At 32.9% G+C, this 26,632-nt stretch overlaps 1 protein-coding gene across 1 annotated transcript; it reads left to right on the top strand.

Annotated features, from left to right (window-relative positions):
- The first annotated feature begins 40 nt into the window (after positions 1 to 40).
- Positions 41 to 26,334, top strand: LOC124362719 (H/ACA ribonucleoprotein complex non-core subunit NAF1). The gene is made up of 6 exons (XM_046817441.1): positions 41 to 126; positions 10,562 to 11,609; positions 13,894 to 14,057; positions 16,716 to 16,956; positions 19,309 to 19,432; positions 21,390 to 26,334. Exons 2-6 carry the CDS (start codon positions 10,687 to 10,689, stop codon positions 22,200 to 22,202), a joined length of 2,265 nt encoding a protein of 754 aa, XP_046673397.1. The 5' UTR covers positions 41 to 126; positions 10,562 to 10,686; the 3' UTR covers positions 22,203 to 26,334.
- Positions 26,335 to 26,632: the final 298 nt, after the last annotated feature.

A 26,632-nucleotide genomic window follows, 5' to 3' on the forward strand; every position in this document is an offset into this window, starting at 1 on the left:
CTGCATTGTACTGGTACTATAAAAGTAATAAACACAACCAAAAATAGCTTGTGATTCTGAATGTGTGTGATCGTGACGGGGTATGGATTGAGGTTAGGATTGGAAATGGATGTCTAAATATGAAATGTAAGTTAATGTTTAGTATAGCTTATTATTATTATTATTTCATTGTTTATTATTACCTGCTCATGTAATGTTAATGCAATCATTTAATATACATGTAATTATTGTATAAGTACAATGGTATATAAGTTTTAACAATGAAGGTATCACGATTACACTGAATCAGCGTGGTTAAAGTATAACTTGCATGGTCTACGCTTTTGAGAGTATAAATCTGCTATCTAAGAAGAAAGACTTAGAATTTTTAAATGAACTCAATTAGCCTATATTTTATTTTTGTGTGATGAAATTCGAAACTGGTTGGTATTAGCCTAGTGTATTGTTTTTGTTAGAGTTATAAACACATAATAGAATATTCTATTAAACTAAGACTGCAGTATAATAAGTGGCCATCATGATTATCGATTATAAATATCAGTACTATCGAATAACATTTCACCTATAGATATTCTGAATTAATCATTGCTAGGCCCTAGCTGTTTTTATTTAATTTACGTACTGAGTAGGCTTGTGACATTTACAAGAACAATGGTGTTTGTTGATCATTATTAAAATGTTCTGCAGCTGACTGGTTGCATTTCTAATGTCCGATTATGATTAATAAAATTTTGGCATGGCAAAACGAAAGGGACACTAATGTGAACTGAGCTCGAAAGTTGGTACTACTCGAGAATTTTTTTCTTTTTTTTGCCAGCATTGCGGGGTGGGAGGCGTCATCGAAGCCCGCCCTGCTGACCAGGGGCTTTTGGTTTAGGCTTTCTAACATGATCTCGGCTTGAATTTAGCTTGTTATCCCCCCACTCAGAAACCCCTAATCCCCTAGATTCCTGGACTAGATTGTCCACTAGGATCTTGTGGTCTCCTAGATTGTTGGACTATTCAAGATAATATATCCTAAAAGTTCAAACATGTTATCAATGACCAGGTGCATTTCCATTGTAATTTTGGTTTAAATTTTAAATACATATTTTTACATATAAAAGTATAGCTTCTCTTTAATAAGATTTTAAAAGCATAACATGTAATTCAGTTCAACATTATTGCTTGAAATTAATTCTAAGTAAAATCCTGTTTGGAAATTAAAATTAATTAAAAGTGAATTCATATTTGGTTAATGAGTAATGGCTGCAAGAGCAATGTCGTTGTACATGTGTTCTTTCGTCCACAAGTAACCAGACATGTTTATCCTTAAAAATAGTATAAGGTATGTAAATTTATTGTTTTGTTTATTACATTTGATAATTATAGATAGCTTTTTTTTAAATTAAAAAGTAGCAGATTTTAAGATTTTTTTAATTCAAAAATAAGAAAACTTTACTATGGGCACCCACATTTTATTTTAAATTTAGATTTATATGTATGTACAAAAAAAATTATATTGATATCTCTAAAGATAAAGATTTTGCAACTGCGACCTCACTGGGGCCGGTTGGTCATTGTCCGGAGTAGGCCTATCGGCGGTGATTTTTTCTTCTTCTTCTTCTTTTTCTTTTTTTTCCTTTGGGGCGGCCTACTGCCATGCACTTAAGCCTCAAGGGCTTTTTTCGCACCCCGGAAACACCATGAGGCCTACCAGTCTACAACTTCAGCAGTTCAACAAACCGCCAAAAACAACCTATCAAGTCCTCCTGGGAAAATTCACCACCCCTGTCCAAGCTACCAAAGATGGCATACCGCTCTCTTGCTATTGCAGAGCAATCAAAGAGCAGGTGCTCAGCAGTCTCCTCCTGCTCATTACACCTTCCACAGAGCGGATCCTCCTGAAGGATGCCAACTCTGTGTAGATGCTTCCTCAGGTGACCATGCCCCGTAATGAGACCAATGACCTTAGAAGACATTGATCTGTTTAATGAGAGAAGGTCCGAAGCCACCTTGGAGGATATCATTCTACTCACTCTCAAACCCGGATGCAACCTCCACCTTCTCCCATGCTCCGCGCGAATCCATTTCGAGACAACCCTAGAGGATTCACACCTTGGAACAATCGGCGGTGTTACCGCAAGAAGTAGATAGCTGACTAAATGGCATTTCTTCGTCATCTGAGTCCGAGATAGTTGGCCTATAGGTAGGATCAACATCAGTGTCATCACTGAAAATTGATGAGACGTCAGACCAATCGTCATCTGATAGGTCAACTTCCAGTTGTCTGTCCAATTCACTCGGGTGATTTACAATGTTGTCACTCATTGTTTACAGAACTGATTATTACTTTAAGATTAAAACTAAAGAAAAAGTGACTAAAAACAGTCCTCAATTACAACATTTAACTCAATTCACACGCACAAAGACAATATGTAATATTAGACCGCTTTGTAAACAAATACAGCTGTGGAGTAGAAATGGCGTGGTGGCAACAGCTACGTAGCAACAAAGAGATATATTTTTTTTTAGCATAGATGTTATTTTAAATACACTATATTACTAACAAAAAAAATAGTATTTACTAAAATACTCATAAATATATATTTTAATACTCATAAAATAAGTATTTTACGATTTCAAATAAATATGTATGAAACGCATATACCATGGCAACGATATTGCGTCGCCTGGGGATTCTCGCGTCTTCATTGGCGACGATATATTGTCGCCTGGGGTTCAAAGGGTTAATTAAACAAAGTAAAATCATGTTTGGTCGAACATTTTGAACATTGATGATTCAATTTTGTTGGTGGCTGCTTATTATACTTCAGCCTAAATTAAAATGAAAGGAGGGAAGTTATACTGTATAGTGTATTGCTATGCAAACAATATACATATTGTCTAGTGGCTGCTGTATAATAAGTGGCCACCTCCACAATCAAATCATCAATAGCCCATGCATTCTTATGAAGTACTATATGATTTTCATGATTTACGAATCCTTGATATAACTAGGCTTACTGAAACCAAATTACGATATAGGTATTTAAAATTACAGTATAGTTTAGCTAGCTGTTTTTTATATCTTAAAAAGTAATAGTTTAATAATGATTAAAAAATTATCTAAGCTACGTGTATTTATAAAATGAAACAAACAGAACCATGTATCATTTAGCTACTTTTTCTATTTTGAAAGTTTAATGTGTCTGACACCTTGTGACAAATAACACATGTACATCTTCATTTTACTTACAGCCATCCTGGAGTATTTGTATTAGTGTCAGTAACAGGGTTATTCAAGAATACCTAATACTGGAATACCATGTTATTTCAGTAATAGTTTGGCTGAATGATTTGGCGTTCTCATTGTGTCTTTATGATATTAGGTAATTCAATAACGAGTAATAGTCGAGACCATTATCATGCAAGCAATGAGGCTAGGAATGGACCAGTTTATAAACGTTTACTTTCCTGTTATTTAGGTTACTGAGAGGCCAATAAATTAGTGGTGTGAGTTGGATTTAGTGGGAGGGACAGGGAACAAAAGATCCAATAGATTGATATACTTATCAATATAAAAATGGACCTGTACAGATTTATTTCTGGAATAATAAAAATAAACCCAACTAACCTTCATTCACTTTTTTGATCTCAGTTATCATTAATTATAAGTAGTTTATTAGAAAGTGTTCTAGAATAAATATTAAATTGTAGTGAGTTATTTAAATCTTTATATACTAATCTTTATATGTGTAAAAAGACCCAAACATAGATTTAGTCAGACTCAGTTTACTTGCAATTTAGTAAAGTCAGTTCAGTATAAGCATGATGCTAATACCTAGAATGGATCGGCTGGTAACAGGTTACTGGAACGCAGTACAATTACCATGTTATTTTGGTAATAGTTTAAAGACAAATAACAGTATTTCCCACTTCTAGCGGCCATTATACAAATACCATACACATGATTTTACTTTGTTTAATTAACCCTTTGAACCCCAGGCGACGATATATCGTCGCCAATGAAGACGCGAGAATCCCCAGGCGACGCAATATCGTTGCCATGGTATATGCGTTTCATACATATTTATTTGAAATCGTAAAATACTTATTTTATGAGTATTAATATATATTTATGAGTATTTTAGTAAATACTATTTTTTTTGTTAGTAATATAGTGTATTTAAAATAACATCTATGCTAAAAAAAAATATATCTCTTTGTTGCTACGTAGCTGTTGCCACCACGCCATTTCTACTCCACAGCTGTATTTGTTTACAAAGCGGTCTAATATTACATATTGTCTTTGTGCGTGTGAATTGAGTTAAATGTTGTAATTGAGGACTGTTTTTAGTCACTTTTTCTTTAGTTTTAATCTTAAAGTAATAATCAGTTCTGTAAACAATGAGTGACAACATTGTAAATCACCCGAGTGAATTGGACAGACAACTGGAAGTTGACCTATCAGATGACGATTGGTCTGATGTCTCATCAATTTTCAGTGATGACACTGATGTTGATCCTACCTATAGGCCAACTATCTCGGACTCAGATGACGAAGAAATGCCATTTAGTCAGCTATCTACTTCTTGCGGTAACACCGCCGATTGTTCCAAGGTGTGAATCCTCTAGGGTTGTCTCGAAATGGATTCGCGCGGAGCATGGGAGAAGGTGGAGGTTGCATCCGGGTTTGAGAGTGAGTAGAATGATATCCTCCAAGGTGGCTTCGGACCTTCTCTCATTAAACAGATCAATGTCTTCTAAGGTCATTGGTCTCATTACGGGGCATGGTCACCTGAGGAAGCATCTACACAGAGTTGGCATCCTTCAGGAGGATCCGCTCTGTGGAAGGTGTAATGAGCAGGAGGAGACTGCTGAGCACCTGCTCTTTGATTGCTCTGCAATAGCAAGAGAGCGGTATGCCATCTTTGGTAGCTTGGACAGGGGTGGTGAATTTTCCCAGGAGGACTTGATAGGTTGTTTTTGGCGGTTTGTTGAACTGCTGAAGTTGTAGACTGGTAGGCCTCATGGTGTTTCCGGGGTGCGAAAAAAGCCCTTGAGGCTTAAGTGCATGGCAGTAGGCCGCCCCAAAGGAAAAAAAAGAAAAAGAAGAAGAAGAAGAAAAAATCACCGCCGATAGGCCTACTCCGGACAATGACCAACCGGCCCCAGTGAGGTCGCAGTTGCAAAATCTTTATCTTTAGAGATATCAATATAATTGTTTTTGTACATACATATAAATCTAAATTTAAAATAAAATGTGGGTGCCCATAGTAAAGTTTTCTTATTTTTGAATTAAAAAATCTTAAAATCTATTTTTTTACCTAAAAATCTATATACATATATTTTAAAGTTATTTTAATGTTGTTAAACAATGTTTTATACTTCAGACTAACATTTTTCTGTGTATACAATTTCATTCTGGACATTTTGGTGTGTAATACAAGACAATAGCATAAAAAGTAGCAAAAGTATTAATTTTTTATGAACAGTATGCAATACAGCTGTTTCTGCTCCGGGGATTCTCTGTAGGTCTTAGGTCAAATGGTTTTGGTACATTTTTCTCACCATCAATATTTTGGTCTGGGGTTCAAAGGGTTAATGTGGAACAATAATGTGAAACCAAATCATGTTGTAGGCTTTTAAAAATGTAATAACTATTATTATTCTGTAAAATAAAAACCGCTGACATTATGAATATAGGTCAAATGTATTTATAATCACTAGTTAAAATATTTCTAATTGATAGTTGATTTGATTGCCATGGTGGCCGCTTATTATACTGTAGTCAGTCTAATTTCTTAATATACTTTAACTCTAGCAGCTTTAGTCATTTCACTATCAACACATTCAGTAACATAGTGACAACCATTCTTCATAGCCCTTAAATTTGTTATTTACTTACATTTAGGGCCGTGTGTAGTGGTGGGAACAACCAAACCAATATTACTGGTTATTTAGGATATTTTAGTTCAACCAGTTAGTAGACGTAATATTAGTCTAAAAATAATTATAATATACTGCTTCTGGGAAGTCTGATAATGCAGACGTTTCAGTTCGATCATTTTCACTAACACAAGTTTCAAATTTCGGTTAAAATAAATTATCAGCCGGTCTAAGTATACATTGGCGTGTACTATGAGTCATGATATTTTCAGATAGTTTATTATCAGAATAGTTTTTACTGTCCTCTGTTAAGTAGTTACCATTGCGGAACAAGCTGCTGATACAATGTCTTTGTTAGTCATAACACCAATGCTATTTTTGGTCTGAAATGTCATAGTTTAGTGATTTTAACACTTCCCTGCTTCTATATAGTACGGTTGGTTTTTGCCATTTGTATTTTGCAATGTTTATTTTCTTTTAGCCAGTGTGTGTTTGAGTAATTATTATTATATTATCAGCTGCCAATTATTTTGGTTATTACATACAGTTGGTGAATTGTGCAAGTGTGTTGAAATATTTTGCAAGCAAAATACGAGGGCTGTCCAGAAAGCAACAGACAAGTAGTTTTGAAAAAAAATCAAAGTGAATAAAAACTTTTATTTTAAAAGTTTTGATAGTTATGTTCTTAAGCTATTTTTCAATGTGATTCCCATTGAAATGAGGCTTTTATAGTGTGACACAAGTTTTACATTTCCAACTAAGAAGAAATCTGCCACCTGAGATCATAACTATTCAGTTAATGCCAGTGTGAAGTTTAACCTCACTATCAAAGCATTGAATTAACATGATTTACCCATGTTTCATCACAATATGATGGAGAAGTTATAATGTCAAGTTTTTACATGAAGTTAATACATTGAGCAAATTAACAATCCTTTAGGATATCCTGTGGTCTTCTGTAGGGTATTTAGGTACTTAGATATTATCTGGAGGCCACTATTTTTTTTTATTGGGGACTTAAAAAAACTACATTAGGTTATAGAAAGAACAAACTTTATTTACCTTACGGTGAAATTAACATGTCATTATGATGATCGGTTGTAGTTTTCTGCCTCCCAAAAGGAAATGATGTCGGCGAGAAGGAAGCCATTTTGTCCCTACCTACTATTTGTTATTAGACTATTTTAGAAGTAGGTAAATGCATATGTATGTAATTAAAAATATATATAAAGTCATTGAGCGCTCACGTGATCTGAGCTTGAATTAGGGTACTATATTGAGGAATGTTTTCCTTTTTTCGCAGAAGTGTGGGGTCACCGAAGTCTGCATTAATTGTCATGGAATTTCCGATCGGCGTCGATGTGGTGTTGGAAATGTTTGACAATCTGAGATGTAAGATTTCAGGTGTGATGAGGTAGCAGGCTTCTTCAATCTTCGTTCTTAATTCATCGATGTTTGCGGATTGACACAATCATAAACTTTACTTCTGAGAAATCCCCAAAAGAAAAATCTAGAGGTGAATGGTCAGGTCACTTAAATATAGCACCACATCGAACTATTCATCTAGGTTCGAAAATGTTTGAACTAAGAATGTTCGGACAAGCACATTTTAATGAAGCACTGTCCTGTTAAAATGCAGACTCGTAAGCACCTTGTATGAACTCGTTTATTGCTGGAAGAATGCTGTTTTGTCCATGTATTTATACCTCTTGAGTTGCCATCAATAAAGAATGGCCCAACTGAAAGAATTCTGAACTGAAGGACAAGGATAAAATAGTAATCCTCTGTCACTATCTACTATTTCTTATTATATGATATGCATAGGTAGGTACGCATGTATTATAGATAGAACAACCCTTATGAGCTCATATGTGATCTGTGCTTAAACTTAGATACTACCTCGAAGGAAATTTTTCCTTTTCCACCAGAAGTGGAGGGTGGCACTGTAGGCACCTCTGAAGCTTGCACTGATTAGTACTTTCCCATACCAGATCATCCCATGTGACTTGAACTACGTACCTACCTACCTATATCACGTAATAACAAATAGTAAATAAGGACAGAGAGTGGCTATGTTACCTTCATTCAATATATTTAATTGCTGATTTTAGTTTATTTGTTTTTACAACACTAGCAATGATCAAAAATGTTATTTAAAACACTCACTTTGCAATATATTTCAACTAGCAGCTGCTTGGGGCTTCACTCCCGATTTTGTAGATTTTGCACCTGTATGAGCACTTTGAGTGAATTATATTTCTGATGACAATGTTGAGTTTGCCTTCTTCCTATGATCAAGAAAATAAGTTAAAATGTGTATGTTGATGGTCATTGTAATTTACTTGGATCTCTGTATATTTTGTTCCATAGCTGTTTTGCCTCTTTCCCGAGTAAGAAAATTCATGTACATACACAGCTCGAGAAGTCTACTTCTGTCAAAAGACAACTAGTTTAGGTTTTATAACAGTCTGTAAATGTAAAGAAAAAGTTAAATTACATTGTCTCTTATATGCCTATTATGAGTTTGCCTTGTTGCCACACAATCAAGAAAATACGTCCCAAGATTTATAATTATGGCCATTGTAATTTACTTTGTTCCTAGTATGTTTTGTTTGTAGTAAAATATATATTACAGAAGCCTACTTCTCTCAAAAGAGAGCTAAAATGGGTTTTATATCAGTTTTTAAATTTATAGTAACAGTTTAAAAATTTTTTTTTAAATAGCTGGAATTGATACATTAGTTCAAAATAGTTCTCATCGACTGCTTCAAAGGGAGTCTTTGAAGTAAAATTCTGATCATCTTGTGGTTTTAAGACATTTACAGAGGTAGTACTTGTGTAATTATTGAAATCTAATCCTGTTTGAAGAATTTGGTTACTCATTTTACACTTTTTACTCACTAAAAATGTAAACATATTGAAAATAATAAACAATGTTTACACAGAACAGTGTATTAGATTTGATGGGCTCTTTAAATTAATATTTCAAACTTAAGAGACCTGGTATTTTTCATACTTTAAAGACCATTTAGTCGTAATCTAGATGGATTTTCAAAATAAGAATAGACCTAAATTCATCCCAGGAACCGTAAGAATTTATATGAAAAATTTCAGAACAATCTGTTGAACAGTTTACACGTGAAAGCAAAACAAACATAAAAAGGCACTTTCACATTTATAACATTATTAAAAGATTAAGATAGTAAAACAATTGAAGGTGACATAGATAAATAGATAGCGGAATAGGATTGCACTGTTTGATTCACTTTTATATTGTCCTTTCTACACTACTTTTCATCTCAAATTTAATAAAATAATAAGTTCACTTCCTAATATATTTAAATATCAGTGAAAGTTTATACAGTAATTTTAGAGAATTTTCCTTCTCCACAACAATTTCATGAATTAAACTTTTTGAAATTGGGGGAATATGTTCCTGAAAGTTCAATGATAGAATGGTCATTTTTCCAAATTTTTCATTGATTCCCGTCAACAAGTTTTAAGGGTACTATTTTGTTGTAATATTTAAACAAACACTCAATTAGTTCTATAACGAGTTTTCAAGCAGTGCTAGCGAAGAAGAAGCGCCCGCAAATTGACGGCAATAGCACTTTGGCCAGCCACCATGAGCTGCCCTATAATTAGTTTTTTGGCTGCTCACCATAAGGCGCTAGGAATTACACTTGACAAAACCAGTTCGCCCACTGATCAAGCCAGAGTTATCAGTGAGTTTTTACCGAGTTAATGGGTGACTATTAGGTTTTGTAGATTGAGGTTAAATTACCATATAAGTGTATAATGAATGTAGTCAAAAAATAGTAGCTATTAATTTAAACAGTATTTTATTATTACCAGAACCATTCATAATTAACTTTGTATTTATCCAAGTTTGATGTTAATTGATATTTCGAGTTGTTGTAGTTATTATAGGCTATGGACTTGTGTAATAAGCAGTTCCAAACTCTATTAGGATTCCGATAGTAGTAGGTTGGATTCCTGTGCAAGGCAGTCTTGTATAAATTTATATTTGGGGAATGCATTGTACCTGTAGGCTCTGGACTGCTGTAATAAACAGTTCCATCAGACGACTAATAGACATAAGAATCCCAAAAATAGGCTGGACTGCCGTGAAAGGTGGTCTTGTATAAATTAATATTTCGAGAAATCGTTATCTCTTGATTCTCCCTGTAGGTGATGTCTCAACTAAAATGATGAATAAGGAGCTATGTGAAACAAAAACTCCTTTCACGTAGTACAGATTATTTATTGTAAAAAAAATATAACTCCACGTAGGATTTCTGTCTGCTTTTTTGAACATGGTTTCTTCTTCTTTACATTTTTTCAAACTGCGTTTTCATTTTATTTCTTTACTTAATAGGAATTTTCTGTATTAAATTTTATTGAATTACGTACGCAATGTTTGTTGGTTTTAGAAAACAGTTATAATTAATTTCTTGGTGCAGTGGTTCTACACACTACAAAACTAGTACTTGTGATGTTTAGAAAACGTGTTGGATATTATGTTAATAAATATATATCCAGAGAATATATTGAGTAATTTAGGGTATTAATATAACTAATGTAGTGTTCCAATTAAAAATTATAATTTATCAAACAATATAGTACCAAGTACAATATATTGAAACTGTATACAATGCTTGATAAAATTGACGACATTTTTTTTTTTCAGGAATAAACACGTAGAAGAAATGAGCAAACACTGATATTATCTAGAAGATAACATAGTAACACAATAATAAATGTAACTGAGGACAACCTCATATCTATCTGTACATTATTTATAAATTTGGGCAAATGGATAACCATATTGAACTGGAAAGCAATGATAAAAGTAACTCAAATAAAAAAATTGTATTGCAACAGGGCTTGGTTAATAATGGATTTAGTTCTTTGGCTGAAGGACAGTTAGATAATGATCCTTCTGAAAACAATGCAATGAATAGCAATGAATGTGAAGTTGTTGAAAGTCTTATTCATAAAATAAGCCCTATTTCAAAAGTTTATGGCCTTATCTGTGAAGATGATGAACTTTGTCATGAAAAATGTGGTTTAACAACAAATGAAACCAGTGGTTATAATAAAAACTCTCAACAAACAGATAATTCCACCTCAGATCTAGGAAAAACAAAATTTATAGATGACAAACAACTTAATTCAGGTTCTGTGAACATGAATGGCACTGATAACATTGGTTTTGTTGATGCTAAAGTACAGAATTGTATTGAACCTGTTTCTACTAAAGCTGTTGAAATGGGTTGTCACAATTCATCACCTTGTGGTAATACAGAGACAGCAGGTACTAGCAATACCGAACAGTTACTCCCAGTTCAACATCCACTTCTTGGAAAATCTCTTATAAATCCCAATCCAAGTGTATTTGATATGATACAAGAAAATGTTTTGCCTCATTATGGTGTATCGTTGCTCAATACCAACGATGGTACTGATCTTATGTCACTAGAAACAGACAAATCAGTTGTTATCTCGAACAACAATGCAATTCCTCAAGCAGAATCCATAGTCACTAGTAATTTCTCCCTAAATCTTTTAAAATCTTATGATACTGATGATTCATCAGAGGGCGAGGCATGTGAAGCAAGCTTTCAATATAGGGAGGACAAGAATGAAGAAGATTCAGATAGAGATTCAGACTCGGATTCATCATCATCAAGCAGTTCAACTTCAATAATCATATCTGACTCATCAGATTCTGACAGGTAAGAAACAATGTGGGTTCCAATAATGTTGATTATGTACATTGAAAACTTATTACTGAAAGGAAATGATATCTCAGTAATAGCATTAAAATAATGTTAATGCTATTAATTATAAACCGATCATATAAATATTTTTAAGTGTTATTCTTAACATTTTTATTTGATTGATTTAGTTTTTTTGGGGTTTAATTAATTATTATTATCTGTGTTACCTACAACTAAGAGACAAGAAGAGGATGATATATGCCTACTTCCATTTAAAACATCATAAGGGCTCCATCATCACATGTGCTTTCACTAAGAAGGCTAATGTATTTGTATTTTGAAAATTGCATGTGACACTGTGGGTATCTGCTGTTTGTAAATATTTCTTACACAAAATAACAGTACAAAGAAAGTAAATATCTGATGGCAATATCCAAAATAACAGAAGGTTTATTCCCCAATATTTTAGATAATTTGTTTTGAAAATATTGTCTTGGGTTTTTGAGTTGCCTTATCAAACATTCAATGTGATTTGTCAAACAAGTATTTCATCCCAAAATATTGAAGTTGCTCTCTGCTCATCAAGTTTCTTTCACTTAATAATACAAATATACTGTCAGTGTAGGTAAAAGAGTCAAGCATTTGGATTTCTCAAAGTTTTGTCTACTAAAAATTGTACAGTAGAACCCCTCATATCCGGCCACCACGGGACCGAGCCCCTGGCCGGATAACGATTCGGCCGGATAAACCAACCTACAGTACACAGCACTTGACGAAACAAAACAATTGTACTGTACTGTACTAACCGGACTGGAAATAATCAACGAACTGTTTACAGGTTAAACCTATTAGCTCAACTGAGGACAACACAGGAAAATGTAAACAAATAGATACACCAAAATAACACAAGAGTCGTGGGAGACTAGTGCGTGCAACTGCGCGTCTGCAAGCCGTGGTAAATAAATTTCGCTATTGGCTTCCGGGAAGTGGCCGGATAAACCGAGGTGCGGTAAAACCGAGGCCGGATATGAGGGGTTCTACTGTATATTAAAAGTGTTAGGCTATAAATCACCATAAAGAGCTTTTTCCATTTCGTTTTAAGGGAAGTAATTTGGAAAGACTTATACATTGTTTATACAAGATCATATTAAAGAGATTTTCATAAAAAAATTAACAGGAAAGGTTCAGTTTAAGATGTCCAGAATGAATATGAATGTATTAATATCTACATAAACAAGAATAAGTTTGATGAAGGTGCATGTATATCCATGGGATTTGACTGACCGTCATTGAACTCTGTGACTCAGTAGGTTGGCAGAATTTCTCTTCTGTTTGTACATTTTGAGAATGAAATGAGCAATAGCTTTAGATTAGAAATTTTGCATGCATCTTCAGTGAAGCCTGTTACACAACATATGGTGTAACTTACTCCTAACTTGTTATTATTGTAGACAGTTTATGTTTGCTATATTTTAAAATGTAACCTCTTAAAAATTGCAAATAACAATGACAGGTGATTCATGTCAGTGACAAAAGTTGGATGACTAGTAGTAGGCAGGTTTGCGAAAATTTTCATTTTAAAGGGTTAACAGTCAATGTAAATGTCAAGTACTCCAAATACTGACTGACTGATGCCAATGCGAATTAAATATATGTATTAAATTTAGTATTTTTGTAATCCGTTCTTTAGCCTTATCATGGTAACACACCTATACGGTCATTGTTTGCTGAGCTTTAGTGAAGTCTATCAAAATTAGGGAATATCAAAATATAAAATGTGTTCAAAAAACTGATATAGAGTGCATGATATAAGACTGTTCCATGGCAAAGTAGTCAAAGCTTAAATCTCGTAATTAAAAACATTAAATTATGATAGTTTGTGTGAACATATCCAAAGTTAGTTATTATTGTGGGAGGGCCAGTGTGACCAGGGATATTTTATCATGCTAGTGCAAAGATGAGAAGGCAGCAAATGTCAATTATAAACTTTAAACAAAGAAAAGGGGTTTTTTCAATACTGAGTCGATACAACAGTCCACAATTTACAGGAGTCTTATCCTGTATTTGTAGATTGATTTCTTTTTTTGCCTTCGCTTGTGATATTTAAAAATCTACAATTATCAAACTGAAAGGGGGAAAACTAAAAATATATTTTTTCAAGGGGCAGAGAATAACTAGTGCTGGCCATGAAATTTACATAAATATAGAAGTATATAGTATAATTAAACAATGATTGAAATGTTGTAAAATTCAATCCGAAGAAATTATAAGTAATATTTACCTACAATGTGTGTTCCAGTGATGAACTGTATGAGAATTTCAACGTAAAACCTTGTAAACCCATCAAGGCAAAAAAGGAAATTAGCCTAGAAGATTTGCCGCCAATAGAAGACCTAAAAATAAGTGTACCTGAAGAAGACTGCACACCAATTGGGAAGGTTTATCAGATAGTAGATTGTTTAGGTAAGTAAAACTGTAACTTTCATGTTTTAAAATAGTTTTACTCACATAAAAAACTAGCAGCCCATTCTCAACAAATTGATTTAATATTTTGTCTTCCAAATTTAAGTTGCATCCATTTTTGCAAGATTTAAGTTTATTTATGTTTTAATACAAATTATATTGGTTTAGGAATAAATTCATAAAGGTAGTTTGGATTCCACTAGTAATCGTTTAAAATAGCTGTTTGTTTAAATCTAGCCCTAGAGATCTGGTTCATACCACAGACTATATACTGTATATATATTAGATATATATATATATATATATATATATATATATATAATATATATATATATATTATTTAACTTATTTAAATAAAAAACAAAGATATCAAGCTTCTATATTTCGTGGGATTTTGTATCCACATCTTCAGGAAGCAAAATAAAAATGCCAAAAGAACAAGAAACACAAAAAATAAGAAGAAAATAACCAAAAATGTAAATACGCAACTAAAACATTCAAAGAGAGCCAGCTGTTGTATTATTAATGGCACAGAAGGAAATTTGGAAAAGTTAATTTTATCTTAAATTTAAACCATTTGGATATTTAGATTTTAGAAGTAACTGATGGGCTTGTTCGAGATTTTTTCATTTTAATCCATTTCAATTTTCTTCAGGACAAGGGAAGACCTTATTAATTCCTTTAAGATCACAACACTCTTTATTTTTGTCCTTTTTGTGCTCAGCAGCATGTTTGGCCAGTGGCTTCTCCTTGTTTTTATGAAAAATATCAAATCTGTGCCCTGTTAGTCTGACTCTAAGGTGGTTAGATTGTTGCTGATTGTTACAAAAATTACAATTAATTTCATAAATTACACTATTAGAGTCACTGTTTACTTTGCCAATAATGGGATATGTTAAACCAGTTACGCTACTTTTGAATTTCCTAGAGTTTTTCATAATTTTGCAAGAACCGCAATGTGGTTTGTTGCACGGTTCACATCCATTAGTAACTTAAGTATAGTTGATGTAATTTAAGTAGTTTAGATTGGACAAGTTTTTCAAATTTTGAGGTTTTCGAAATATTACTCTAGGTGCTTTAGCCATAACAGTTTGGGTATCTGGAGAGGAAAGTAGGACATTATGGGCAATTGATACAAATACATACAAGCCTCTGGATGAAGATCCTACAAATAAATTTAATGAAATTATTAAAAATTACATTAAGTTTTTCCTGCCTGTATATGATGGCTTCTTTGTGTATAGTGAGAGGTGATGAGCTGGAAGATTATACGAAGGTAGACTGAAAAGTAGTGCACACAGACATAATTTCAAAAACTGTTATGTAACTATTGTGTTCCTAGAAAAAAACTTTACAATCATTCTTTCCACGTTTATAACAATATAACAAATGACATAAGTGTTGCTACAGTATTTGTTAAAAAAACTTCAAAAGTAAAAAAATAATACTTATACATTTTTCAATTTTTACATATATATTCGCAAGTACATATATTTTCTGTTATATATTTGGTTTGATGTATAAATATATCTTTATTGTAAATTATATTTGAGAAACGACATTTAAATATATTTGTTTCATTGGCTAATGACATCCTTGCACATATTTAAATATATTAACATCACTGGCTAATGGTTTCCTTGTACACATTTAAATACATTAGCGTCATTGGCTAATAATATCATTGTATACATTCAAATATATTAGTTTAATTGGTTAATGGTATCCTCGCACACATACAAAAAAATTAAATGTGTTATTTCTTAATAACAGTTTAAATATTTTCTTCTAATTTTTACCATTAAATTTAATCTTTAGCCAAATATTAAGGTAGATTTATATCTTTAATTTTCATGTATTGTAAATTAAAATATTGTTTTTTATCAAATAAGTAAAAAAAAATAACATTTACATTTGATAAAATGCAGTTATTTAAATCAGATAAACTGAATTTTACTTAAATTTTTATTATACTGTATTACCTTTAAGAAAAATAAATTAACACTAAAATCCAGAGCTTTATTAGGAGTTATATCGCTTCATCAAAAATAAGGTCTGAACAATTTAAACAAAATAGTTTTTATTATTTTTTCTTTAAGGAGAGGCCATAATCTGCCTAATGAGTCTCTGACTTGTATGAGGATCTTATGAAACAGAATAAGGGGGAGAGTCGATACGGTACAAGGTCGAAGATAGTGATAAGAAGTGCTATGTTTACGGAGAGGATATGAACCTGCGCTCTTTAACTCACATCCAAAGTTTGACGTCTTTGACTATACAGCTTCATTGACTCAAGAAACATTGGACCAAATTAATTGGAAAACACTGAAACGTATGCTCTACATTCCTGATGTTTGCCGTGTGAGTTCTACATGTTTGAGCCACTCAAAGAATAATTATATTGACACCACTTTGAATACTATAAAGGTGTGGGAAAATATGTATCGCGTTAGTTACAAATGCAACTCTTTGACAACAGCATCAACAGTTTAGATTCAGTGTGGAAAATGGTTTATTAAAAGGGAAAATTATATAGGAAAATAGGATATGTTAAAATAGCATTTTTTCTTCCAATAAATGTTTTAAGAATAAAGTCTAGATAGTATTTTACTCATCCTTATACATTTTAGTCTAATAAATTAACCATGTTGATTTCAGTGGTAGTTCAGGCTTTTAAAGATATGCCAGCCTACAACTTGGACACAGTACTTTTTATAGAAGGAGGAAAACCCCTCGGAAAAATCTTTGATGTTTTTGGACCAGTGGCCGAACCTTACTATTGTATTAGATTTAATTCAAGAGACCACATCAAGGATAAGAATATATGTGTTGACCAAATGGTTTATTCTGCTCCAAAGACAAAATACACTAACTATGTGTTTCTGGCACAGCTCATGAAGTAAGTCACAATATATTTAATACATAAATAATTCTTAAGCCTTTAGGACTAGTCAGTCGGGTTTCATCAATATTAAAAATATTTCATACATTTAATTTTGCTATAGTATACAATAAACATTATGTACAATCCTGTAGGACCCTGATTCGTTATTTATACATAAATTGAATAATTTGTATTGTCAATTTTTTGTTTTCTAAGTTTCACTTTATGTAGCTTTCACATGACTTTAGATAGTAAAATACTGTAAATGTACAAAATATACACATTTTTGTAGTAAATAAAAAGTTTTTTTATAAAAAAATTTAACCGTGTAGTACTTTTTTTGCAGTACGCATCCATATTGATGCTTGATGAATTCTCTGGACAAATGCAATAAAAGAATGGTGAATTGTTGTCATTGTCACTATCGATTTTTTTCACAACCAAACTCACATTCCAACGGTTTATAATCATCCGGACTACCTGACAACAAATCAGACAAAGATATATCATCATACACTTCATTTGCCGATATGTCACTTTCATCATCAGAACTAATAATTTCATCATCCAGTAGTTCACGTTTATCACTTGAACTTCCAGGATCGCCCATTTCACAACATAACAATTAGTCATAAACAACTAGCCTACATAATAACCTAACAACAGTAGCAACAAAGAACATCAGGGCCGTTGTAGCATGTCACCAGCTGAATGCCGTGCGGCCTTTGGATCGATATCAGCTGATAACGAGTAATATTACGAATATAAACTATATAAAATGAATTGGTATTTACGAGTAAAAGATTCAATTGGTACAAGTTATGTCTTTATAACTTAAATGGTTTTCTTGTAATAATAGCAGAAATTTAACTGACGGCTGTGCCGTCTTTATCAGTTCACAAGCAGTATTAATGAACATCTATGCTGTCGGTCATCAGTCAGAGGATTAAAAGAGTCACATTATTTTGCTTATTTAAAACAACTTGCCATTTTTATTGGGCTTCTAGTTATGGTTTTTCTTACAACGTTAAGAAAAAAGGTAGCACATTCACCCGGCAAGTGAGAGATCCGGGTTCGAGTCCCGGCGGAGCAAGTACTTTTTGTGATTCAATGTTTATTGAAATTATGTATATATATTAATTAATATTCATAAATGTACGTAATTATAAATTTACTATATTAAAATATGTAATTTTTTATAAAATGTAACTTTTCCAGGTTTACAGTTATACGTCATTATTATAAACAGTGTTTTAAAATTTTTAATCGAATTTTGAACATATATTTTTTGTAAGAACCTAAATGGTGTTATTGTGATCCAACAATACAAAATCACCAAAGTTTGCAATTTTTTTTTAAACACAGATTTTTTTTTTAATATGTTTTACTAAATCAAATTTTTTAAGAAAATATTTTTAAATATTTGTTTTTCATAACAATAAAATATATGCTTTTGAAACTGTATTAATTAATATAAAGCAATGAAAGACAAAGAAAATAACGAAAATTATAGCTCTAGCTATTGTTTAAGCGGATTTATAATCGTTTCGACAGATGTTGGTAAATTAATGAATGTTTCACAGCAGAGTTTTTCAGTTATTGGGTGAGTTGTTGAGTTGGCAACCTTCTGACAGTCAGCTGACTTAGTGCTTGGTGGGCATCTTATACCAAGTTCACGCATCTTTGGTGGTAAAAAGGTCTTACTACAAGTTGTCCTATTTTTTCCTTCTGTTGTATTTTAGTGATTCCATGGTCCACTGTAGCCTGCCATCTGAGAAAATGCTTGGTTAGTCATTTCAAGTAATTCTCATCATGAACATCAGTGTACCCATATTTTAACATAATGCACCACTACTCATTTCTCTTAATGTTCTCACTATAAACTTCACAAAGTTTGATATGTCACGATAGTTCATTTTACAGTTTTTGTTGACAAATATCTAATCAAAACTGTAATTTGCAGAGGGTGTTATTTTGAATTTTGCACATTTTAATTAATAATTTTAATAAAGCAGCTACAAGAAAATCTGTATGTTACCATAGCTGGATGCTGAAGTGAGTCACACAGATACCAAAATGGCAGTGTTCCGTCCCTTCTCAAAACAGCAAAACTAAGTTACTTTTGGGATGCCCTTTTACTTATTATTGTTATTGCTATCCACAAGGAATGTGCAAAGACGTATAATTTTAGTCAGGCTTTTATTTTTAGATATATTAATAGAAAGATTTGCTATGTGCAGAAGACTGACCATTTTAACTTGTGATATAGAATCAGAAATTAATATGACCTAAGTAATATTAATCAAAATGTATTTAGAAACTAGTGATGGTCGATAATGATTAAATAAATAATATTTCTTGTTCCAGACTTAAAGGCAGTGATGCATCTTGGGAAGACGATGATGAACCACCTGAAATTTATTTGGAATATTCCGATGATGAACAGGAACAAAGAGCTAAGAAAAAGAAGTCTAGGAATAGGAACCGCAAAGTAAGTTTTACTTTGTTTTGAACATTTTTCTTTGTTAAGTTTATATTTTTCACTCTCCTCAGTAAATGTATACACTTTTATTTAATTTTATTAGCTAAGATTAGTTCAAGACTAAACAATCTGGAATAAAACTATTCTTCTTGGTAAATTTGTTTATCATGTTACTGAGTGGTTTTTTTGTAGAGGAGACTATAGTAGAAGTAATTGCTATTCTATAATTTACAGTACTGTAGAGTTCATAATACTATATAAATATAATTTTAATATTTCCTTGAGTTGACCAAATTATATATAAATGGCTTGGTATTTTGTGTATAGTTTAACTCATTAAAGGCAAAACTTTCAAACTTTAATGAACATTACCTATTTGATCCACTGCTTCTACACTTATTGCAATCCAATTATAGATTTTACATCACTGGAGATAGTAGGAGAAACAAACAAACCACAAGAAACAATAGCATACATGAAGCCTAATGATCTCAGGGGCCAGTGATGCAATGCTAGACCTGCAGGTCTCATACGGCCAACCCATTGTTGTGAAATCTCATGTAATAATTTAAACATTCTCTGACCATCCCCCCCCCAACATTGTGAAATTTGAAGGAAATTTTTCTGAAAGTCCCATATTTGTGAAAGTTTTTCTCAAAATATTTACTTATTTTCATAACCTGTTCAACAGAATAAAGGCTAGGTTTACCCCTATGGTCTTCCATCATTAACATTAATATGGCCATTCTTGAAATCAATGCATGATTGTCTCCCTCGAATTTCACTAATCATTCCTTTCCTGTAAACATCACATTACAGATTCAAATTTATCAAGAAGAATCATTTTATTGTAGTTTATCATAAACCAAATTTAGAAAAGAAATTAAATAAAAGTATCGATAACAGTTTATAATAAATTTTAATTGGTTTGTAGCCAACAAAAACTTATCACAGAACACACCTTACAAGTAGGGGGATTTCCTATTGAAACCGGCATTGTAACTTGTCACAGAGAGCAATGTAGGAGGAACTGTCCATGCATGTTCCCGTACCTGTAGTCATTAAGGCTTTACGAATATTTTTGACAACAAGAAAGTAATTCCTCCCAAAACTATCGTGATTTTCCAATTTACTTTAGTTATCGTAATGCATCAATTGATCAAAGTCTCACTTAGTACAAATAATCACTCATGTTATTAGGAACTAATAATTTAATTTTGAAATTTAGTAATAAATCAAAATTAGCATCGTCACTAAACAATAATTGTGTTAGGAATTTGTTGTATTCTGCCTTCTCCAGGTGATTCTTAACACATTGCACATGACTGATGAAATATCTCTTTGTGCAGTAGCTGGGTTTAGTGGCACGGTTACGAGCACAAATCACAAAAGTAATCTACTTTTAATTTCACCTCCTAATAGTTTTAACAGTTTCTTGTAGACAGCCTGAATGTCATTACTAGTCTATGTAATGTTTTAATAACGGGTTTTCTTTAGTTTTCTAGTAATACGTTTGTAAACATTCTGTTGTATGTAGAAGTTGAAAAATCAGCTGTATTTACTCTCTGCAATGTAGCAGTACTGATCTATTGTTGTCATCACCAGTTTTTACAATAGCAACTGGTTTTACATTTTATGGTATTGGTTGCATGTATTATTATGAGCTGTTAATAATAACACTACAGATAATAATATAAACACCAGGCGGCTTTATACAGCACAGACCGGCATTACTTATCTGCAGCCAATGTGGACACAAATTAATTCATGCATGCTTAGACTTGCACGGCCTAACTAATCGATCCTCAATAGATTAAACCAATTTGTTCACTTAAAGTTTGTTTTGGTATGTAGTTCATGAAAGTGATATAATTGGTACTAAGTTTTTTACATTACATGTTATGGCAATAATAATAATGATTATGAACTATGTAAGTTAGTAAATCTTCGGGGTTTAATGTTCCAGGCTGTATTTAGAGTGGATTCAGATCCAGATGAACCTGCAAGGAAGAGACATTTTGCTTATGAGAGAAGAATGAATGAGCGGAACCTGCATTTATCTGCAGTTAGAAACAATCAAAATGGGAGCAGAAACAGGATGCAAGGATTTAACAACCTTTGGTCTCCTGCCATAGCACCTCCAGGAACACCCCCCCAACATCCTGTGAGAGCTTCTGTACATAGCGATATTAGTCACCAGATGTTCGGAAGACCACCGATGTTTGGTGGTAGAGTTCCACCTCATAATGCCCCATTTCCACTTCCTCCACGACCTGGAACACCTAGACCTGATCACCCATGTAACCTCATGAGGACACCCCCACCTTGCTTCGGCAACCCCAACCCCATCACCTTAAACTTTTCTCAGCCTGAGAATAGGTCCGACACCACTCCGGGGTTATCAAATAAAACTAGCAACCACTACTCTTTTCCTCCTAACCATATGCAGGCTTCCAATAACTATCCAAGATGGACTCCACCATCTTCTAGATCTGAAAATCCATGGGGTAATTTTCCTTTTACTCCAATAAATAATCCTGTGATCAATAATAATCCATTACCTTCTTCACCTTTCTGGAATCAAAGGCCTCCACAGAGTCCTAATTCACCATTTTCTGCCTTGCCAAACAGCCCATTTGTGCCACCTTGCCCACCACCTCAACCTTTTTGGCCTACTCAGTCTCCTCAGTCAAGAAATGCACCTTACAACAATCACACACGTGTAAATTTTAATCCTAATCTTCCTCCACCTCCTTCGCCAAACCATTTCAATCGTTAATGATGTATAGGCCTAATACACGTGTATAAAAACACATATTTAATGTATAAAATATAACAATATTTTTCTCTAATGAATTGATTACAACTTTGAGTTGATGTAAATGATCTTTTTTATTGATCACTATATAGCTGTCATGGTTAACTTCTGATTATCCATAGCTCAAAACATGGTGCTTAGTACTTTGGAAATGTGCATAAATTACTCTGCTGGATATAATTGATTTTGTGTATGTATATAAATTCAAAGGCAATAGGTAATACTTTTCTGAATCATTGTGCATAGGTTAGCTTTCATTTGTTGGAGCCAAAATTGGAAATCATTAATTACACTGCTTTTTCTTGCATTCCACATTTTGAGAACTTTATATCAGTTTAGTTTGGTCGAGAATTATGTTATATTGTTCCAAATAATTTAATTTAATAATGTGTTATAAGGTAATTTTCAACTTTATCATGTAATTGTTTTACTTTTAAAATAGTATTTTAGACTCCTGTCTGCCAGCTCGAAAGTTTTATAGAATACTTATAGTGTATTTACAACACATGTTTTCTAAATTGCATACAAAATAAAACTTTCTGGACAAATGCTTTTTTACTTGGTATTTTTAATTATCATATGATCATCTATCAGTTGCAATGATTTTATTTTGTGGGCAGGTGTTTGTGATTTATGTACATATTAGAAGTGAATTCATTTTTACATCAATATGTGGTAGCAACCGATAAAAACGGATAAAGGAATTAAGTAATCATTCAAAGCGCATCCTGGGCATTTGTAGGTGAAATCCTTTCCATAAAAGCAAATGATTTCAACTGCAGGTGTATATGAATATAATTTGAATTAAGTCTTTCCGCTTAATTACCTAGATCCTGTTGTTCCTTTGTACAGGGTGAGGCAGTGAAACGGCACGATTTTGTAAAACCACCAAAGATTTATTTACAAGTAAAATCATAATAGTTGAACATGGATCTCAAGTACAAGAGTGGAAATTAAAGATTTAACTTAAAAACAATCATTTTTTAAATATGGTGTCAGTGAGGTGTCGTCCTTGGTTTTGCACACATTGTCTAAGCCTGAGATGAAATTGTCCCATGACGTTTCGTAGCATCTGTACTGGAATGTTGTTAATTTCCTGTCGAATTCGCTCCTTCAGGTCTTCTTTTGTTCTTGGTGGATTTTCCTGGAAGACTTTGCACTTGAGGTAGCCCCAAAGAAAAAAGTCTGGTGCCGTCAGATCTGGTGAACGGGCAGGCCAGGGGAAATCGCCATTCCTGCTGATTAGACGTCGTGGAAATGCAAGTCTGAGCAATTCCATTGAGACATTAGCAGTATGGCTTGTTGCACCATCTTGCTGGAAGAGTGTTTCAGCATCTGGATCATGTCGATCAATTCCAGGCAGACCAAAAATGGTCAACATGTCAGCATAACGTCCAGAGTTTACCGTCACTGTGTTGCCATCTTCATCTTAAAAAAAATAGGGCCCCACGATTCCACGAGATGACATTGCGCACCAGACTGTTACTTTTTCAGAATGGAGAGGTTTTTCATGAAGTTCTTGCGGGTTATCTGAGGACCAATATCTGAAGTTTTGCTTATTTACGTACCCACTAAGATGAAAGTGGGCTTCATCACTCATCCATAAGTTATGCTCTCTTTCTTCATTTCGTTCAATAACGTTAAGCATTGACTGGCAAAAGCGTATACGGTTATTGTAGTCAATTGGTTTAAGGGCTTGCACTACCTGAATTTTGTATGAATGATAGTGAAGGTCACTCTTCAAAATCCGTCTTACTGATCGATTGCTGAGACCAAGTTCTGCGCTGTGCCGTCTCGCGGATTTTCGCGGACTTCGTCCCAACGCTTCGCGCACACGATTAATGTTCTCGGGTGTCCGGATTGTTTTTGTGCTGCCGCCTCTTTTCTTTGTTGTGCTAGCAGTATCTTCAAAGGTTTTAACCCAAAGGAGAATGGCTTTCCTTGATGGCACGGGAGCCCGTGGCGGCAGGTTGAATTCACGACGAAAGGCGCTTTGAGCACCAACCACACTATCCGCGTTTTTGTAATATGCCTTTACGGCATATGCACGTTGCGCACTCGACCAACGCTCCATGGCTACTGAAACTTCCACCACTCTAGACGCCCAAGGTCACTTCCCCCACTCTCGCAACCCCCCTCCGCGCCCGACAACCACTATCGAAATCGTGCCGTTTCACTGCCTCACCCTGTACTTGTATTATTTTTGTTTTGTATGCATGGCTTTATATGAAATATTGTTATGGACTTATTTGCGCTACGGCATATGTTTGGCTTATATATTGGTTAGACATTATATTAAGCACAAATTATTACTTAGCAAAAATTCAAAGCATGTTTATATATTTTTTTGCCATAAACTAAAAATAAAAAACTTCTTTTGTACATAAATATGAATTTAAAAAAATTCTATTTATGTACATAAAATATTTTATTTATTAGTGATATACACAGATATTGCCAATTAGAAATTTATTTTCTTGTGTTAGATAAAGTTTTACTTATGTTTCTAACACAAAGAATATTGGAAAACTACTTAAAAGCTTATTCACCTATTCAGAGTTGTTAAAATCTCACAAAAGTGTATAAAAGCAATTTTAAGGAATAATTTATTGATTAAGATCCTAAATAGTTTTGGGTGAAAATTACTCCAAATTTAGTCTCTAATATTCTATTTTAAAATATACATTAATTAATAGTGGTTCACGATTTTTAAGTAGTAATTGTAATAAATAAATTAAACAACACTAATCATGAACAGAAAACACAACACGGGATTCATAATTCTAAAAACAACAAACTTCCAGTGTTACCAGCTGCAGTGTTGTGACAAAAAAAGTTTGTGCAACTTCAAAGCAGTAAAAATATATTCATTGACTTTTTTCAAATATTAAGTTTAAAACAGCTTTGGCAAACTTTGTAATTGGAAGTTAGCCGTATTAATGTCAAATAGCTGATCAAGCACAACATCTTGGAGTAGTGAAAACAAGCGATTGTGCTGGAGTGGTAAAATCCAAGTAGAAAAGGTTAAAGCAACATTTATGTGAAATTAAGATTGCAAATTTTACAACTGCTTTATTGTTTTTATCTAGAAACATTTGATTTAGTTGTATAAAACTACATGTGCATTTGCGATTACCTTGTCATTAACTGGCAGATGGAAGGCTAACCTTTAATGTAGCGTAATAAAAATCTAAACTTAAGTTTTGTTTTCACGAATCAGAGTTGAAATGCTTTCTTTATTTTCATTTTGCAAAGTATCAGATTTTGTTTGTGTTCACTGAATTTCATGTGTTGGTTGTAGCCTCTAACAAACTTTAAACAATTTATGAGGGAGGATTCTCAGAAGTTTCATCTTACTGATATAATTCATGGATATTACTTAATTATAATTTATGTCATGGATATTAATGTAAGTTTATGTTGTTTTAAACCTAAAATGATGTATACAATTTGAAATGTACTTTTTCTAAAGTACTTGATTTATTTTGTGTTTTTACAAATAATTACATCTATTTTTTTACAAAGTTACAAACTATGTTTACATTCACGGTTTGAAATGTTGAAAAATATTTTACTACTTAAGATAGGAAGGTTTATTAGAAAAGGAAAGAGACTTCACAATGTTAAGATCAAGATTGTGGTAATTTATTTAGAATTTAAAATGTGTTCCATTCATATTTCATATATTAAATTTTATATTTTTTTATTTTATTGTCCTACCTACATTTTGAGAAAAGATGTGTAATTCATAGGAATTGTAAAAACAGTGATTAGTGGTCCATCTTGCAATTTTTATTGCAACTTTCTTGTCTTGTAACATTATCTTATTTTATTATTTTAGTTTTTAATGTTTAATATTATGCCTTATAATAAACTTAGAAATAGTATGTCATATGGATTTGAATGTTAAAGTTTGTCAAGTCTTTTTTTAACGAAAATGCAGTATTTTCTTTTTTTATTACGTCTTTATCTGGTTTAAACTGGATTTTGTTCACTCTGTTACCAACAAATTATGACCTGTTTTAAAAATAACAATGGTTATAAAGGCAGAAGCTTTATATGTTGTTAAAAAATAAAACAATGTTACCAGATATTTTGACTGATAATTTATTCCAATCCTTAATACAATTCAAGACGTATATTTGCAAAATGGGCACGTAAGAAAGGGTACAGAATGTGTACCAATAAGAGTAGAGAGGTTATTTCTACAGTTTAAAAAACTACAAATGCCATGATGTGAAGGTCTTATGACCTTGGTAGTTTTTTCCACAAGCTTATTTCGAATGCGCCAGCAAACTTCACTTTGTAACAGACATGTTTGGGTGAGTGGTATCATTGTTTGAGCAACAGATCCCTTTCGAGAACTGATCCTTTTGAGAGTCTGTTATCAA

This window comes from Homalodisca vitripennis, chromosome 5 (genome assembly GCF_021130785.1).
Source record: "Homalodisca vitripennis isolate AUS2020 chromosome 5, UT_GWSS_2.1, whole genome shotgun sequence".
NCBI lineage: Eukaryota > Metazoa > Arthropoda > Insecta > Hemiptera > Cicadellidae > Homalodisca > Homalodisca vitripennis.